The sequence below is a fragment of the Balaenoptera acutorostrata genome, chromosome 2, assembly GCF_949987535.1.
Source record: "Balaenoptera acutorostrata chromosome 2, mBalAcu1.1, whole genome shotgun sequence".
Lineage (NCBI taxonomy): Eukaryota > Metazoa > Chordata > Mammalia > Artiodactyla > Balaenopteridae > Balaenoptera > Balaenoptera acutorostrata.
In genome coordinates, this window is record NC_080065.1 from 172954290 (window position 1) to 172971529 (window position 17240).

At 59.2% G+C, this 17240-nt stretch overlaps 1 protein-coding gene across 2 annotated transcripts; it reads left to right on the forward strand.

Moving 5' to 3' along the window:
* The first annotated feature begins 1032 nt into the window (after nucleotides 1-1032).
* On the forward strand, nucleotides 1033-16887 carry COMP (cartilage oligomeric matrix protein). Of its 2 annotated transcripts, none has more exons than XM_057540575.1 (20): nucleotides 1033-1123; nucleotides 8660-9410; nucleotides 9640-9725; nucleotides 10141-10192; nucleotides 10630-10799; nucleotides 11503-11640; nucleotides 11935-12009; nucleotides 12105-12263; nucleotides 12352-12456; nucleotides 12545-12652; nucleotides 12853-13012; nucleotides 13556-13674; nucleotides 13884-13936; nucleotides 14037-14218; nucleotides 14433-14611; nucleotides 14739-14787; nucleotides 14990-15186; nucleotides 15684-15856; nucleotides 16477-16616; nucleotides 16700-16887. In XM_057540575.1, exons 2-20 carry the CDS (start codon nucleotides 9332-9334, stop codon nucleotides 16744-16746), a joined length of 2271 nt encoding a protein of 756 aa, XP_057396558.1. In that variant the 5' UTR covers nucleotides 1033-1123; nucleotides 8660-9331; the 3' UTR covers nucleotides 16747-16887. The 2 variants fall into 2 exon arrangements, with proteins under 2 accessions (XP_057396558.1, XP_057396559.1); XM_057540576.1 differs by having other exon boundaries at nucleotides 1039-1123; nucleotides 8660-8924.
* The last annotated feature ends 353 nt before the right edge of the window (nucleotides 16888-17240 follow it).

The following is a 17240-nucleotide window of genomic DNA, read 5'->3' on the forward strand; positions in this document are numbered from 1 at the left end:
AATGCTCACTAAGGCAGGAGGCAGGTGGCTGATCCAGTCTCCATCATTTGCATCTGGTGGCATCCAGCTGGGGCTTACCCCCTTCCCCACCTCGAGAGGATGACTTAAGCCCCTGGCCTATCCAATCAAAACCTTCCATCTACAGACTACAGTGACTGGTTCCGGGAAGGGCATGGAACCTGAGCTGGGCCAGTGAGCCTCAGCCCTGAGATCTCTACTGGGCCTAGCAGGGGGAAAGGTGCTCTGCTTCCGCTGGACCATGGGGCTGGAGAAATGTAAGCCTGGCCCATCTTTGCCACTCCAAGAAGCAGGAAGAGGGCTGATCAGGGAGATGCAAATCAGAACCACAAAGAGACATCACCTCACAACCACTAGGATGGCCATAATCAAAAAAAAATCTAAAAAATGGCGTTGGCAAGGATGCAGAGAAACTGAAACCCTTGTGCATTGCTGGTGGGAGTGTCAAATGTCACAGCCGCTGTGGAAAACAATGTGGTGGTTCCTCAGAAAGTGAAACATAGTTCATCATCATATGATCACAAGATCCAGCAATTTCACTCTAGGTATGCACCCAATTGAAAACAGGTGTTCAAACAAAAACTTGTACACACATGTTCATAGGGTTCTTTATTCACAATAGTTAAAAGGTGGAAACAACCCAAATGTCCATCAACTGGTGAATGGATAAACAAAATGATGAACCCTGTAGACATACTGAGTGAGAGAAGCCAGACACAAAAGGACACATGGTGTATGATTCCATTTATATGAAATGTCTAGAACAGGCAAATCCATAGAGACAGAAAGCAGATGAGTGGTTGCCAGGGGCTGGGGGAAGGGGGAACGGGAGTGACTGATAAGGGGAACGGGGTTTCCTTTTGGGAGAAGATGAAAATGTTTTCGAACTAGATAGAGGTGATGATTGCATGACATCACAAATGTACTAAAAACTACTGAATTGTACACTTTAAAATTGTTGAACTTATAAATTTTATGTAATGTGTATTTTATCACAATTTTTGTTTAGAAAAGGGAGAAGACAGCTGACAGAGAGACACAGATCCTGAAGGCATCATTTGGGGTTCTGGATCCAGCCATAGCTGAAGGTACCCCTGACGCTAAGGTAAGCCAGCAAGGGATGGGCTTTCCCTCCCTGTAACCTGGTATTTCAGAAAATCAGCTGCTTTTGTTCATACCCACGTCCCCATCATGATGAGAACAGCCCTCACTGAAGGTGCCGGGGGCCTCAGGAGGCTGGAATCCCCTCCCTGACCCTCTGCTTTCCCATCTATAAAATGGGAGGAAGGGAAAGTTCCTCCATGCCAGCAATACGAGGTCCCAGTGTGCACTCATGTTTGATCAAGTATGATCATGTTTCGTCCCCATGGCAGCTCTGTGAACAAGGTGTTCTGAGTTCAGCAAAGGGAAGAAATTGCCGAAGCCCACGCTCCTGCCTTCGACGCTGTGTCACATCTGGAAGCAAATAGCTGGGGCCCCAGGAGGAGGGGGGTTAGGGCTCCCAAGAGGAGGCTCAGCTGGGCGGTGACAAGCTCACTCTTAGCACCCAACAGCCCTGAGTTCGAGTCTCAGCTCTGGCCCTCTGTGATCCCGGGCCAGTGGTCTTCACCTCTGGGCCTCGGTTTCCCCTCTCCAAAACAGACTGGTTATTCTGGGCGTCAGGTGCCGGGTCTGCTGGGTGAACAGTTGCTGTCCTGGGAGAGCTCATTAATACACGGATGTGTCTGGTGGAATCCGAGCTGGGTTATGACTCCTGGTGTTGGGCAGAGGCCAGCGCTGGGGAGCAGCTTACCAGTTTACTGCCATCCGGAGGCGACACAGCCAGGATACAGCCTCCCCTCCATGCCGTGTTGCTGTTGGCTTTTAAGAGGATATGGATGTAGAGGGAACTTGTTGATCCTTTTTCCACTTGCTGCTGAGCACTCGGCGTCCCGGCGCGCCTGGCCGGAGGCTGGCACTGTTTCCCGGCACTTGGACAGCCTCCCTTGGCCCTGGCAACAGGGACTCGCTGAGCGTTTGGCGGCTGGCTGGCTCCAGGCATTGGCGATGGCGTGGTCCTTCTCTCCTGTGGCTGCCCCAGAGAGCACGTCAGAGCTCCCGTGGCCTCTGGGAGCCTCCCTGGACAGCCAACAGGTGAGGGTGGAGCAGAGAGGGTGATTCTGATGGGATCACCTCTGAGACTCCATCCTGTGGCATCTCATACGTGGGGCTCACCAGTGTTGTGTCTCAGGCTCCCTGGACTCCTGTGGCTTCCACCATCCCATGGTTCTGTGCTTCTGTTGACTGGTGGCCATATCACCTGCGTCTGTGGTTTTTAGCACTGTGATCCCGTGGCCCTAGGATCCCACAGTGCCATGGCTTTAGCATGTTGCAGTCCCATGTCTCCATCAACCCATAATGCTATGACTCTGTCATTCCTTAGTTCTGTGGCTCCTTGTTCTGTGGTCTTGTGACTCTTGGATTCATTGGAACTTCCTGACTTTACTTTTTTTTAATAAATTTATTTATTTGTTTGTTTTTATTTTTGGCTGCTCTGGGTCGTCATTTCTGTGCGCGGGCTTTCTCTAGTTGTGGCGAGCGGGGGCTACTCTCAGTTGTGGTGCGTGGGCTTCTCATTGCGGTGGCTTCTCTTGTTGCGGAGCGTGGGCTCTAGGCGTGCAGGCTTCAGTAGTGTGGCACGTGGGCTCAGTAGTTGTGGCTCGCGGGCTTAGTTGCTCCACAGCATGTGGGATCTTCCCGGACCAGGGCTCGAACCCGTGTCCCCTGCATTGGCAGGCGGATTCTTAACCACTGCACCACCAGAGAAGGCCCACTTCCTGACTTTAGAAAAGGGTAAATCATCTAACCCAGCGGGAAACAGAGTCAAGAAAACTCATGGGGTGGGTGTTGCAATGACCCCCCCCCCTCCACCAGCACCATGTGGGCCAGCGGCAACAGTGGCATCACCCCTTTTCCAGAGGTTTCCATGTGGCTGTCATCGTCCCATAGCTCTCTCGCAGACGATCCCAACAGCTGCTGTAGTTTGGCCATTCCTGGGAGGGTTTGAATGAACACCTCAGTCTCCTTCTGTGGGGTGAGAATAGGGACACACAGGCCAGCCAGCCTGGTCCGGCCTGAGGGAGTGAGCTTTAAGTTAGGGTAAATAGGGGTCAGCCAGGTAAAGAGCAGAAGGAAGAGTGCTCCAGGTGGAGGGCACCGCCTGTGCAAAGGTCCTAGGGTGGGGAGAAGCCTGAGAGTAGGAGGCACAGGGAGAGGAAGCCAGTGTGGCTAGAGTGAGCCAGGCCAGTTCACTTCCCTTTGTCTCATGTAAGGTAAGGGAGACAGAGACTGGACAGAGGCACCTGCTACGTGCTTCACCTTCACTGTCTGACTGACGTCTCACAGTGAGCTTTGAACGGGCTTGTCACATAGCTAGAGAGGCCCCAAGGGGGCGTCCATTCATTCATCCATCCATCCTACCATCTGTCTATGATACACCCATCCACCTATCATCCACCCAGCCACCCACCCAGCCACCTATCCACCAACCCATCCATCCACCTCCCCACCCATCTGCCTGTATATCAGTCCACTCATTTAGCCATCCCATCTATTCATCCCTCCCTCCATCCATCCATCCATCCATCCCCTGATCCAGCCAGCCAGCTATCATCTATCCAACCATCCATTCATTTGTCCATCCATCCATCTGCCTTCCTTTCTGTGAGTCCGTCCATCCACTCACCCGTTTACCCATCCACCCACCCACCAACCCACTCACTCATCTATCTGTCCAACAATCCACTCATCCATCCATCTACTCACCCATTATCCATCCATCCATCCATCATTCATTTACTCTAACATGTGTAGGATGCTGGAGATATGGTGGGACTCAGTGTGATGAAGGATGCTGCCACATAGCCATGTAATCCATCTGTGCCCATTCAGTATGGTCAGAGCTGTGACAGATGATACTCAGGGCACTTTGGAGGCCAGAGGTTGCTACTAACCCAGCTGGGACGAGGAGGAGTGAGCGATGTTAAAGGGGAAGGTGGACCAGGGAGAATCACAGCCCAACTAAGGGCCCGAAGGGCAGAAAGAGATGGGGCTGGAGAGGCCCGTGAAGCCCAAAATGGTTCACGGCTGTGTCCCGTCCAGCCTTCTCCCCTTCCATCACACCCTCACCCCTCTGCTCCAGCCACACCTGCCTCCTTGCTGAACCTCCCATACATCAGGCACATCCTCCCCCCAGGCCTTCACCCTTGCTGTGCCCTCTGCCCGGGACACCCCTCATCAGCTGGAACCCATTCACCTGTTCAGGTCTCGATACTAACATCCCACTGCAGAGTGGCCTCCCTGACCCCTGGGCTCTGTTTCCACAGCCCAGCCAGCCCCTACTTCCATGCAGCTTGTGTGCATTTGTCCACCTTTGAGGCTACCTACCTACAGGGCTGAGGGGCCGAGACCACCTCCTTCCCATCCGCTGTGCAGCAAGGGGTCAATGCTTGTGCAGTGGATGGAGTTATTTAGTTTTATCCTATTGATTGCTAAGCATTTATTTGGCACATATTGTATGCAGTCCTCCCATTTCAGGGCTGGGGCTCTCCCCTGCCTGGTAGCCTCCCTCCCCCACTGGCCCATTTGAGCCTGGGCCTCTGCCTGCCAGGCGGCCAGTGGGTAAACACACCCCGCCCTCGCCCTCGGCCTCCCGCCCGCCCGTCACTGGCTTGAACAAGGGCCTCCTGTTAATGAGCTGCGGTGGGGGCTGGAGAAGGGGGGAGGAGGAATTGGGGGCAGGGCTCTGGTTCCTGTGATCTCTCCTGCCTACCCACCCACAGAAGTCTGAGTGGGGGCACTTCTCCCCACGGCAAGGCTGTGTGTCTTCCCTCTCTGAGCATCCAGTGCCCAAATCGAGGAGGCACGACGAGCCCGCCACACTGAGCCTCAGTTTGCCCATCTGTAGAGTGGGGAACGTTGGCAACCACCAGCATCAAAAAGTGCTGAATGCGCTTTTCATGGACTAATGTATTCGGGTCTCATGATGAGCCTAAGAAGTTGGGGCTCTCATTGTCCCCATTTCACCTGGGTTTTTAGTGCTGCTGGTATAGTGCAAACAAACTTTAAGAATTTCCAATTTTCACTTCATTAGACAGAGAGGCAGACCGACAGACAGACAGACAGACTGAGGGAAAGAAGGAAACCACTGTAGTGAGACCACAGGCAGTCTCTCTCCGTGTAACACAGACACAGGTTTGTTTTGCTGTTACCTACAAAACTCTCACTAAATGCGAGAGGAAAGGAGAAAAGAGCAGGGCAGTCATTTGTCCTGCCACAGTTATCCCTGGAAAATTATGAAGATAATGGTGGTGTAAAATCATTCTCAGAAATCAGTGCCCATACAATGCCACATTGTTAAATTCCAGTCACTTCCTAGTGAAGTCCTTTCTCCCCTAAGGCAACTCCATAGTCCATTCTCTAAACTGGAGAAGTAAAAATTTACATTATAATAAACTTTTGAAGGTGTCCTCCCCCACCCTGTCCAAAGAAAAGAAAAGAAACACACACACACACACACACACACACACACACACACACACACACTGAGAGGCACAGCGATGTTAAGCAACTTGTCTCAAGTTGCACAGCAGAGCTGGGACATGAAACTCAGGGTCCTGGTGCCAGAGACCAAGACCTTCATGGCGGTGTCCTGCTGCCTCCCATCATGATGAGTTCCTGCCTCCTGAGGCTGCGGGGAGAGTGGGCAAAAAAGGAAAACCCACAAAAGTGATGTGGCAAGGTTTCGAGCATTTGGCACTTGCTCAATAAAATTGTAGTCACTATATTTATTGTTATTTTCTTCTTTCTTTATCATACCTTTTGGAGAGCCTGAGACAGAATGACAATAGAGCCGGGGCAAATGGAGAGTGGGAGGGGAGGCAGGGCTTGCTGAAATTCACAGAGCAAGTCAGGGTGGGTCTGCCAGACTCCAGTGCCCAGATGGCACCCTATCTGTCCCCCTGCCCCTCTTCCCACCACTTGGTCCTTCTGGAGAGATGGGTCCAGTCGGGCCATCCAAGGCAGGCTGGGTCAGGCTCCTCAGCTGCGGATGCAGCAGTGGCTAAGTGGCCTCCCTTGCTGCTCTAATGAATTCCCCAGACCCTGGGCCTGTGGCCGGGCCCGCCCAGGGCAGGGCGGCTGCCTTCCCGACATACTTCCTCTCTGGATTCACAAGGAGAGGTGGCTGGGGGAGCTGGGGGCGCCCACATGTCTCCTGGCCCAGCAGGACTCTGCCAGGAAGGGCTCAGGGGCCCCTTCACACAGGCATTAGCCCCTCTGCCCCAGCCTGGCCAGGTTCCTGGAACCACTGGGTCCAGCATCATGGGAAGGGGGGCTGTTTGGGGCTCCAGCCAAGGGCTCAGGCCAGGAGGTCCCGGGTAGCAGAGTCTTCACAGCTAATGATGGGCCTGGGCTAGCATTTCTCGTCTGGAATCTGTGGCCAAGGGCAGACAGTGGGTGGTATGAAGGCCTTAGGGGTCCTGCCTTCTACTGTTTTAATGCTGGCTGTGTGACCTTGAGCTGTCTCATGCCCACTCTAAGGGAAATGTGAATAAGAACGATCTGAGGTATAAGTGACATAGTGTATAAATTACAGATTATATAATGAGGCTAACACAGAAGGCAGACATGGGGCACGGGTTAGCTCATTCAATCCTCTCAACAGTGATCACTCCCACTTTCGAGGTGAGGAAACTGAGGCACAGAGAAGTCAAGCAACTTGCCTTAGGTCACACAGCAAGGCTATGCCCGGCTGACATTCGAACCCAGGCCATGTGACTCCTGAGTCTGTCTTAAAGTACAGTGGTAGCAGGGGTTACTATTATTAATAGTAATTACGTTACATTAATTATAAGGAATAATAACAATGTTACACTAATCATGGCAGGTGCTCTTTGCAGGCCCAGTGGCCCCCAGGGTAGGAGGAACAGAACAAAACACAGACATTTCCAGTCCCCCTGGTGAGGCCATCCCAACTTTCTCTGCCAGAAATATTCTGTCAGGCATCCTAGAAGAATGTCACACAGGCACCAGCCCCTAAGCCCTGCCCAAGAAGAGCAGGGAGGTCTTCCTGAAGGAGGGGGCACCAGAGCCAGACCTTGGACGATGGAGGAAGGTGTTCAGGATGGCGGGGGGCAGCAGGTACAAAGGCCGGAAGGACACTCAGAGTGAGTTATTGTGTAATGTGAGGCTGCCGAGGTGTGCGTGGGAGGAGGGGGCTGCTGCCTGGAAGGGGGATTTCAGGGCCGACGGGATCCAGGAGGCAGGAGCATGAAACCAGATTGCCCATGTCTCCAGGCCTCTGTTGTCTGATCTGCAGACTGGGGCATCTTAAGGGCCTCTGCCTTTGCCATTCCCTCTGCCTAGAATGTCCTTCCCCGCATCTCCTCATAGCCAGGCCGTGAACAAGGCCACGTGTGTCCAAGCCACAGCCCCATGCCAAGCCTGTGGTGGGGGCCTGGCTTCCATGTGTCCTTGTCCCAGCTGCATGAGGCACACGCAAGCCCACAGCCCTTGCTGGAGCCGTGGTTTTCCCAAGAATTCCAGCACCAGCCGGGAGTGGCCCCCAGGTGTGCTGGACGCCAAGGAAAACAGGAGGTGAGCTCATGGCCCTGCCACAGGCATCAGGGCATGGGCCTGTGGCACTTCACTGGAAGTGCCCAGGCTGGGATCGGCTGTTCCTACCCAGCCTCCCCACCAGACCCACCACTCCTCACTCACCCTCTGTGGCTCCCCATTGCCCTCAGAAGACAGCACAAGCCCTGCCCCACTGGTATTGCTTCTCCTGAGCCCCAAGATTTCTCTACCCTGAGATCAAACTGTCCATCAGACCAGGCTCATTTTTGCCTCAGGGCCTTTGCACATGCTGTTCCTCTACCTGGAATGCCTTTCTACCATCTCTTTATCTGGCCATGGCCTCCTCACCTTCCTGGTCCTAGCTCGGCGTTCCCTCCTCCTCTAAGAAGCCTGCCCAGATTCCCCCTGCCACCCCAAGCTGGGTCAGGCACCTTCTTGGAGCTCCCACTGCTGCCTGTGCATCCCCCACCACAGTCCTGGCCCCTTGGGATGATTACATGTAGCTGCTTCCCCACCAACCTGGGTTCCCCACGAGGGAGGGGCCCAGTCTGGCTTGTTCACTCTGTGTCCCCAGCGTCCTGCACAGGACATGGCACACAGTAGGTTCTCAATGCATGTTTGAGAGTAATGAATGTGCCTGAAATTTCCCCACCTCCAAGCTCCACATGCTTCCCTCTGCCAGAATTGTCCTCACCTTTTTGTCTCTGCTGATCTGAGTCCTCCTTTCCTTTAGGTTTCCTTGCCACCTCTTCCAGGAAGCCCTCAGTGACTTCTCTGCAACCTCCCATGAGAACAAATCTGGCAATGAACCTACCTTGGCTTCATCCTTGCCCCTCGCAGTGGCCCTAGGCTAGTCACTTCCCCTCTCTGGTCCTCAGTTTCCCTGCCTATAGAATAGAGGCTGCAAACACTGGAGGGTAGGGGCAAAGAGGGTTAACTCCAGAAAACAGAGGTGTTTTGTAGCTTAAGAGCATGGCTGGGCTGGGAGGATTTTCCTGATTAGCAGTAATTTCTATTTTTATTACAGGCTGTTCCCACAGAGCTGGACCGGAGCTCGGATGGTACGGCAAAGTCTCGACAAACAGAAGCACAGGGCCTCCTCCGCTCAGATCTCCTCCAGCCAGAGCCCTTTAATTTGCTCACCCTGCTGCTGGGGAGGGACACACACACAGCCCAGTGCACAGATTGGGAGACTGAGTGGGCTCCGGTCCCTGGGCGACCAGGCTGCCCCCCTCCCCTACTCACCAGCCAGAGAACCGCAGAGAGAGATCAGAAAGGGGCTGGGGGAGGAGGTGAGTCCTAACCTTTAGCCACTCTTGACTCAGTTTCCCCAAGTGTGAGCTGAAGGGAGCCACTGTGGGGGGATCACTTCGTTCCCAGCTATGCCCGAGTCTTGGCACGCAACCATCACTCAGATAAGCGAATGAGAAGGCTGGAGGGCGGTCCCGCTTGATTCCCCGCCCCACCAACCCCGGCACAAGCCCCCCCGTGACTCAGTTTCCCAGCCGGATCCGGGTCCAGCCGCGCTGGGCGGGGCCTTGAACGCGGAGGCCAGCGCCGTCTGTTTACCTTGAGGCTGGACGCTGGGCAGGGCCGCCGAGGGCCGTCCCCGGGGCCGGCCGCGCCGCCGGCATAAATAGGCAGCGCGGGCCTCGTGGGCGGCAGAGAGCGAGACGCTGTCCAGCTCCCCGCCGCCGTCATGGTCCTCACCGCCGCCCGCGTTCTCTTGCTCACCTTGGCTGCCCTCGGCGCATCGGGCCAGGGGCAGATCCCGCTGGGTAAGCCGCCCCTGACCCCCAAACGGACAGGACTCGCGGGAGGCCTGGGGTCGCGGCTTCTTGGGACTCGGGGACTGTTCGCCGGGGCGTACGGGGCGGAGAAAGCAGGCAGCGGGGCAGAGGCTCAAGAAATGGGGTGGGCGTCAGGGGTCCCTGCGGCGGCGGTGTGAGGGGTGGTGATGGGGGTCTCCGGTCCCCGACGCCCTACCAGCGCCCCCTGTCAGCGCAGGTGCAGACCTGGGGCCGCAGATGCTCCGCCAACTGCAGGAGACCAACGCGGCGCTTCAGGACGTGCGGGAACTGCTGCGGCAGCAGGTGCCTGCCGGGGTTGGGGGGACGGGGGTGCCGGGTTGGCACACAGAGGCTTGGAAGAGGGGAAGGGGGTCTCGGAGGTGGGGAAGTGTGGGGGAGTGGGAGGAGGACCGGAGAAGGGGATCCTGGTGGAGGTGAAGAGAGCCCAGAGTTACGGAAAAGAGGAAAAAGAGGGGTCCCAGGGACAGAGGGTTCCGCGGGAGAGGGGTAGGGATCCGTGAGGGGGGAAGGGAATCCCAGGGAAGGAAGAGAGGGGCTGGGAGAGTAGGGATCTCGGGGTAGGGAGTCCGTGGGGAGGGGGCCCGGGCCGAGTGGGTGGGTCTGAGGGAAGGGAGTTTTGAGAGAGGCAGACGGGAGACCCGACGGGGGAGGAGAGGGATGGACCCGCTGACCACACCCCATCCCCCTTGCACCAAAGGTCAAGGAGATGACGTTTCTGAAAAACACGGTGATGGAGTGTGACGCGTGCGGTGAGCGCAGCTGGGTCGGCAGAGACTGGGCGGCGGGGGGAGCGAGAAGAGATGGGGAGACAGAGACAGAGAGCGAAGGGCAGACCGGGAGGAAAAGAGGCAGAGGAGAAGATGGAGGCTGACAGAGATGGAGAGATTGGATGAGGGATGGAGAGAGAGAAACAGGAAGGGGAGACAGAGACTATGGGAGGGGGAGACCCCCAAAGGGCCAGAAACCATGCGAGAGATGCTGGGAGGTGGAGAGTCGAGGAGGGAGAAGCAAAAAACGGCCGGGCGCAGAGATCCAGATACTGGAGAGACCTGGCGGGCAGAGCGCTCAGTACGAGGCGGGGTCGCAGAACAGCCAGGATCTCACCACGCCCTCAGGGGGCCATCCCCCCCACCCCGGCTCCACCCCTGGGCGTGGCCCTACCCATTCCCGCCCCACCCCCCCGCAGGGATGCAACCCGCGCGCACCCACAGCCTGAGCGTGAGGCCCCTAAGCCAGTGCGCGCCCGGCTTCTGCTTCCCCGGCGTGGCTTGTACCGAGACAGCAAGCGGTGCGCGCTGCGGACCCTGCCCCGCAGGCTTCACCGGCAACGGCTCGCACTGCGCCGATGTCAACGAGGTGCGTCCGCCACCACCGCCCCGACGATCCCCCAACGCGTGACCCCACAGCTCCCCACCGCCCCGACGAACTCCTCATCCGCTGGGGGTGCTCTCCCGGAGAGCCCCCTCATCTCCAGGGGCGCAGGTACAGACGACCTCCCCACCGCCGGGGGACACCCACCACTACCACCCCCCTCTCCACCTGGGACGCCCATCCCGATGACTTCCTCCGTAGCCGGTGACGTCCGCCCCGACGACTCCCCTACCGCCGGGAGTGGTCCGCCTCAACGACCCCCCTCACCGCCGGGAGCCGCCGACCCCAGCCACCCTTTCACCACCGGGTGGCTTCCGCCCCGACAGCCTCCTCACCGCCGGGCACGCACGCCCCAACGACCACTTCCCGCCTCCTCTGGGGACACCCGCCCTCAAAATGTCTTCCCCCGCCCATGAGCACCCAGCCCACCGGGTCCCAGGAACAGATCCCCTCAGGCACGCCCTGTTCCCCGCCTGGTCTTGCCCCTTCCCACATCAAGGCTAAGCCGTGTGTGACCCCTGGGACAGTGGCCTCTGCCCCACATGGCACTCCCCAGCCCCCAAGAGCTAGCTGATGGCCCTTGCCTTGAACTTTACAAGTACAAGCCCAATAAGCCCTGAGGCGCCTCTCTCGGGGAGGCCCAGCTACACCTCCGTCCTCTGACCCTCCGGGGCCCTTCCTCCCCCAGTGCAACGCCCATCCCTGCTTCCCCCACGTCCGCTGCATCAACACCAGTCCGGGCTTCCGCTGCGAGGCTTGCCCGCCGGGGTACAGCGGCCCCACCCACGAGGGCGTGGGGCTGGCCTTCGCCAAGGCCAACAAGCAGGTGAGGGCCGTGGGGGGGTTGGGGTGGGGAGCCAAGAGGAGCATTTTGGGGTGGGGGGCATTTTGTTGAGTAAACTCGACCTCCAGCCTCGCAGCCTTTTCCTGCCTCGCTCCAGCGGGAGGGCATAGGGACCGGAGTCTGGGGAATAGAGGAAGTTAAGGGTCCACGTCAGGGATGGTCGGGGTTGGAGGCAAGATGTAGGGGAGAGGTAGGATTCAGAGGAGACGTGAACCGGGTGGGAGGTCTGGGGGTATCTGCGTGGGAGCAGTGACCTCTGCCCTCCCTCCCACCCAGGTTTGCACGGACATTAACGAGTGTGAGACCGGGCAACATAACTGCGTCCCCAACTCCGTATGCGTCAATACCCCGGTAAGGCCTGGGAGGAGAGGGGAAGGGCTGAGAGATGGAGGATGGGACGCAAAGTGTCGGGCGGCGGGGGCTGACCTCCCGTGGCCCGGGCTCAGGGCTCCTTCCAGTGCGGCCCGTGCCAGCCCGGCTTCGTGGGAGACCAGGCATCAGGCTGCCGTCGGCGCGCACAACGCTTCTGCCCCGACGGCACGCCCAGCCCGTGCCACGAGAAGGCCGACTGCGTCCTGGAGCGTGATGGGTCGCGATCTTGCATGGTGAGTGCGAGCGGGCCAAGGAGGGGCGTACGATGAGGGTCCGGGGGTGGGGCCACGCCGGAGCACCCACTCACTCCCCCACCCGCAGTGCGGCGTCGGCTGGGCTGGCAACGGGCTCTTCTGCGGCAGCGACACAGACTTGGACGGCTTTCCCGATGAGAAGCTGCGCTGCTCAGAGCGCCAGTGCCGAAAGGTGGGCGGGGTCTGGAGGGCGTAGCCTGGTATGAGGGTGGGCGGGGCTCCCTGGCAGCGCCCCTCATGCCCGCCGCGCCCACCCCTAGGACAACTGCGTGACGGTGCCCAACTCAGGGCAGGAGGACGTGGATCGCGACGGCATCGGAGACGCCTGCGACCCGGATGCCGACGGGGACGGCGTCCTCAACGAGAAGGTGGGGCAAAAGCGGGGGCCTAGGCGAGACTAGATGGGGGCTTGGCTCGAGTGAGGGGTGTGGCCTTAGAGGCTGATCCCGCGGGTCCCAGAGGGTTAGGGGGTTCCCTGCAGAGGAGGTGGGGCCTCGGAGATGGACAGTCTGGGGAGTGACATTTGCCTCTCTAGGCCTGACTACTCCCAACCGGCCCTGACCTCTAGGACAACTGCCCGCTGGTGCGGAACCCAGACCAGCGCAATGCGGACGGCGACAAGTGGGGCGATGCGTGCGACAACTGCCGGTCCCAGAAGAACGACGATCAGAAGGACACAGATAACGACGGCCGAGGCGACGCCTGCGACGATGACACAGACGGCGACCGTGAGCTCTGTGGCAGGGGGGCGGGGAGAGGGAAGGGCTGGCACCAAGGGGCGAGGCTTGGCTGGGGGCGGGGCTCGGCCTCCTTTGGAAGCCGGAGCGGGTATGCTCGCCTAGGGCTCCAGGGACCGTGGACCATGCTCCGGCGGGCAGCAAAATGCAAGCTGGGATATGATGCCGAGGAGAAAAGGAAGGAACTTTTGGAGGAGGGGAAGGTGGTCCCTGTGTTAGATGCTGCAGGGAGGAAATAAGTGGACAGAGACGTGAGCCTGGGGTTTAGGGCCGAGGAGGTACCATTTTCACATCTGGGCAGAGACTCGAGGTGGTGCATTCACAGAGCTAGTCCCCTCACCGCCGTCCATTCATTTAGTCTCTAGGAGGCTGGCGACTGGGCACGAATACTTGGTTTAACTTTGTGGTTATTGGGAGCCAAAGATGCGGTGGGACTCTGTCCCAAGCTAGCCCCAGGTCTCCACCTGCCCTGCTGAAGTCAGCCTGGCCCCGTGCCAATCTTGGGATCCCGTTCTGTCCTTCTGCTTCCCGCAGGGATCCGCAACACGGTAGACAACTGCCCCAGCGTGCCCAACTCAGACCAGAAGGACAGTGATGGCGATGGTGTAGGGGATGCCTGTGACAACTGTCCTCAGAAGAGCAACGCAGACCAGGTGAGGGCAGGCCAGACCCCAGCTGGGTCAGACCCCTGGGGTGAGCCCCAGGCTGATTAACAAGACTCCAGCCCAGTCCGAGCAGCCTGGGGGGCGGGGGTGTTCCTCCGCGTCAGGAAGGACCTTGGCTCTGGAACTGGGGGTGGGCGGGAGGCTTCTGAATTCTTCTGCCCTGATTATGGACACCTACATCCTTCCCCCGCCCCCAGAGGGATGTGGACCACGACTTTGTGGGAGATGCTTGTGACAGCGACCAAGACCAGTAAGGAGGACATCTGGGGCTGAGGTGGGGACCCAGGGTGGGCAGCCCTTGATCCAGCTTTCTGGGGTCTCATTGTCTCTGCCCCACCCACCCACTCTAGGGATGGGGATGGGCACCAGGACTCGCGGGACAACTGCCCCACAGTGCCCAACAGCGCCCAGCAGGACTCAGACCACGATGGCCAGGGTGACGCCTGCGACGACGATGATGACAACGATGGGGTCCCCGACAGTCGGGACAACTGCCGCCTGGTGCCCAACCCGGGCCAGGAAGACGTGGACCGTAAGGCAGGGTCCAGGGCCTGTGGTGGGGGCGGGGCTAGTGTGGAGCCACTAGGGTGAGATTTGGGGTGGGCATGGTGGGGCCAGTGGCATGTGTGAGCGGAGCTGGAGACACGGTGTGGGCAGGGCTGGTAGCCTGTGTGGGCGTGGCCAGGCCTGGGGCGGGGCCTGGAGCTGATTCTACTACGGTGGGGGGGCCTCCCATCTCCTCTCAGGGGACGGCGTGGGCGACGTGTGCCAGGGGGACTTTGATGCAGACAAGGTGGTGGACAAGATCGATGTGTGTCCGGAGAACGCTGAGGTCACCCTCACCGACTTCCGGGCCTTCCAGACGGTCGTGCTGGACCCCGAGGGCGACGCGCAGATAGACCCTAACTGGGTGGTGCTCAACCAGGTGGGGGTGGGGCCCAGGTGGGAGGTGGGGGGAGCCCAGGACCGCCACAGCGGGTCCTAAGCTAGGGGCGGGGAACCGAGGGCACACACGGCTGGCCTGAGGCCTTTCTTCCTTTGAACCCCACCAGGGGATGGAGATTGTGCAGACGATGAACAGCGACCCTGGCCTGGGTGTGGGTGAGACATGGGGAGGGGCCAGGCTGTGCAGGGGGCGGGGCTAGAGGAGAGGTGGGACGGGGCGGGCCTGGACTCAGGAAAGGCGGGGCCAGGTTGGGTGGTCTGGGCTCAGGGGTCGGGCGTTCTGGACTCTGGAGGGGCGGGGCCGGGGGCGGATCTGGGCCCTGGTGCGGCAGGGGCTAGCGTCCCTTCCTCACCCCAGGTTACACGGCCTTCAATGGCGTGGACTTTGAAGGCACGTTCCACGTGAACACGGTCACGGATGACGACTACGCGGGTTTCATCTTTGGCTACCAGGACAGCTCCAGCTTCTACGTGGTCATGTGGAAGCAGATGGAGCAGACATACTGGCAGGCAAACCCCTTCCGTGCAGTGGCGGAGCCTGGCATCCAGCTCAAGGTGCTGGGCCCGACCTGAACTCTGGGTCTCAGTGCCAACTCGGAGGCCCCAAACCCTCCCACAAATCCCCAAAGCCTTACAGCCCCCGGCCTCATTCTATGGACCTCAAAGTCTTTCTACCTAGTTCCTCCCACAGGCCCTCAAACACTCCCCCGGGATCCCCCAATCTTTCTGTGGGCCCCAAAGCCCTCTCACAGAGCCCCAAACTTTCCCTCAGGTTCCAAATCCTCCTGCAGGCCCCATAGACCCCAGTATTTCACTGAAACCCTAGAATTCCCCAAGTCCTCTAGACTCGAGTTTATCCCACAAACCATTGCTGCCCCTACAGCCTGCCTGCAAAGCTCCACGTGGCCCCCAAGGCTTCCTCGTGGGTCTCCCATCCAGGCATACTGGGGGCCCCCACCACTCCTCTATGACTCACAGCTCCTTGCCTGTCTGGGGGCTCTGGTGGCCTGTGTGGTCTCTGACCCCTGCTCCCCTGTTCTCCGGCGTGGCAGGCCGTGAAGTCCTCCACAGGCCCTGGGGAGCAGCTTCGGAATGCACTGTGGCACACGGGGGACACAGAGTCACAGGTGCGGCTGCTGTGGAAGGACCCCCGCAACGTGGGCTGGAAGGACAAGACGTCCTACCGCTGGTTCCTGCAGCACCGGCCCCAAGTGGGCTACATCAGGTGGGAACCCGCCCTCTGCCAGGGGGCCCGGAGGCCCTGCTCTATCCTGGCTCTTGAGGGAAGGGGGGAGTGCTTCAGGGGGCCTCGGTCCCCTTATCTGTAAAATGGGAATAATACAGGCAGTTAGAAATAACTGTCTGGCCCTGGGGCATGATACCCATCCCAGGACAGGGGGAGGGGCCAGGCCGTGCAGGGAGCTGCTCAGGGGGCAGGGCCAGAGGAGAGGTGGGACAAGGGGGGAGCCTGGACTCAGGAAAGGCGGGGCCAGTTTGGGTGGTCTGGGCTCAAGGGTCCGGTGGTTCTGGACTCTGCACACAGCAGTAGGTGGGGTCTCACTCACTCCTGGTTTCTCAATCCCCACTCTGCGCTGCCAGGAAGTCCAGGCACTATGCTTAGCACCTACTGTGTGCAGGGCCCTAGATGTCCATCCTCTCACACAGGGAAACTGAGGCTCAGGTCAGGACCCCCCTCTGCCCTGAGCATGGCCCAGGCAGGGAGACATATGGCCCCCTCTCCTAGAGAGGAGGGGGCCTAGCTCATGGGGCAGGACGCTGAAGCTCTGAGAGGGGAGGCGGCACCTGGCCCAGGGCCCCGAATCACAGTCCCTTCCTTCCCCGCAGAGTGAGGTTCTACGAGGGCCCGGAGCTGGTGGCGGACAGCAATGTGGTCCTGGACACGACCATGCGGGGAGGCCGCTTGGGAGTCTTCTGCTTCTCCCAGGAGAACATCATCTGGGCCAACCTGCGCTACCGCTGCAATGGTAAGAGGACCCTGTTGGGGAAGGTGAGGAGTCCTTACCACCCAGCCTCACCCGCCTCTCACCTGCTCACCCTCTCTCCACAGACACCATCCCCGAGGACTACGAGGTCCAGAGGCTGCTGCAGGCCTAGGGACACAGGTGGGGACCCGCCACTGGATGACGGCCACCCTCACAGCTGCCCTCACTGTGGAAGGCCATCAGCACCCGGCCCCAAGAGGCAGCTGGCCTGGTGGGGAGGGAGAGGGGCTCAGAGAGGACCAAATAAAGTGTGTGTGTGGCGGAGCAGCTGGCTGTGGTCTCTGCCGCGGGGAGATGGCAGGGTCGAGCCTCTGAGGGGAGGCCAGAGGCCCCAAACTCAGGCCTTGGGAGAGTTGGGGGCCTGCCACTGACTCCCCCCATGACTGGCTGGGGCCCTAGGAGCCTGACTAGGAGTGTCCGGCCCTGCTGCATCCCACTCACTCGCCTGGGGCGTCTGCCTCAGGATCCTGGGGTGTGTGTATGAGGGGCTCACGCCTGCGTATCCGTGTGTCCATGTGTGTGTGTTTGTGTGTGTGTGTGTGTGGCCCCTGTGTGGCTTCTGCCTGGTGCACCTGCAACACCCACAGTTCATCCTCCAGAGGGGAG

What these genes read in the sequence shown, in the direction of transcription:
- COMP (XM_057540575.1), top strand. Translation starts at nt 9,332, where the DNA reads ATGGTCCTCACCGCCGCCCGCGTTCTCTTGCTCACCTTGGCTGCCCTC. An exon ending in GATGGAGTGTGACGCGTGCG is followed by an intron (nt 10,193 to 10,629) that starts GTGAGCGCAGCT and finishes ACCCCCCCGCAG; the next exon opens with GGATGCAACCCGCGCGCACC. An exon ending in CCGTATGCGTCAATACCCCG is followed by an intron (nt 12,010 to 12,104) that starts GTAAGGCCTGGG and finishes GCCCGGGCTCAG; the next exon opens with GGCTCCTTCCAGTGCGGCCC.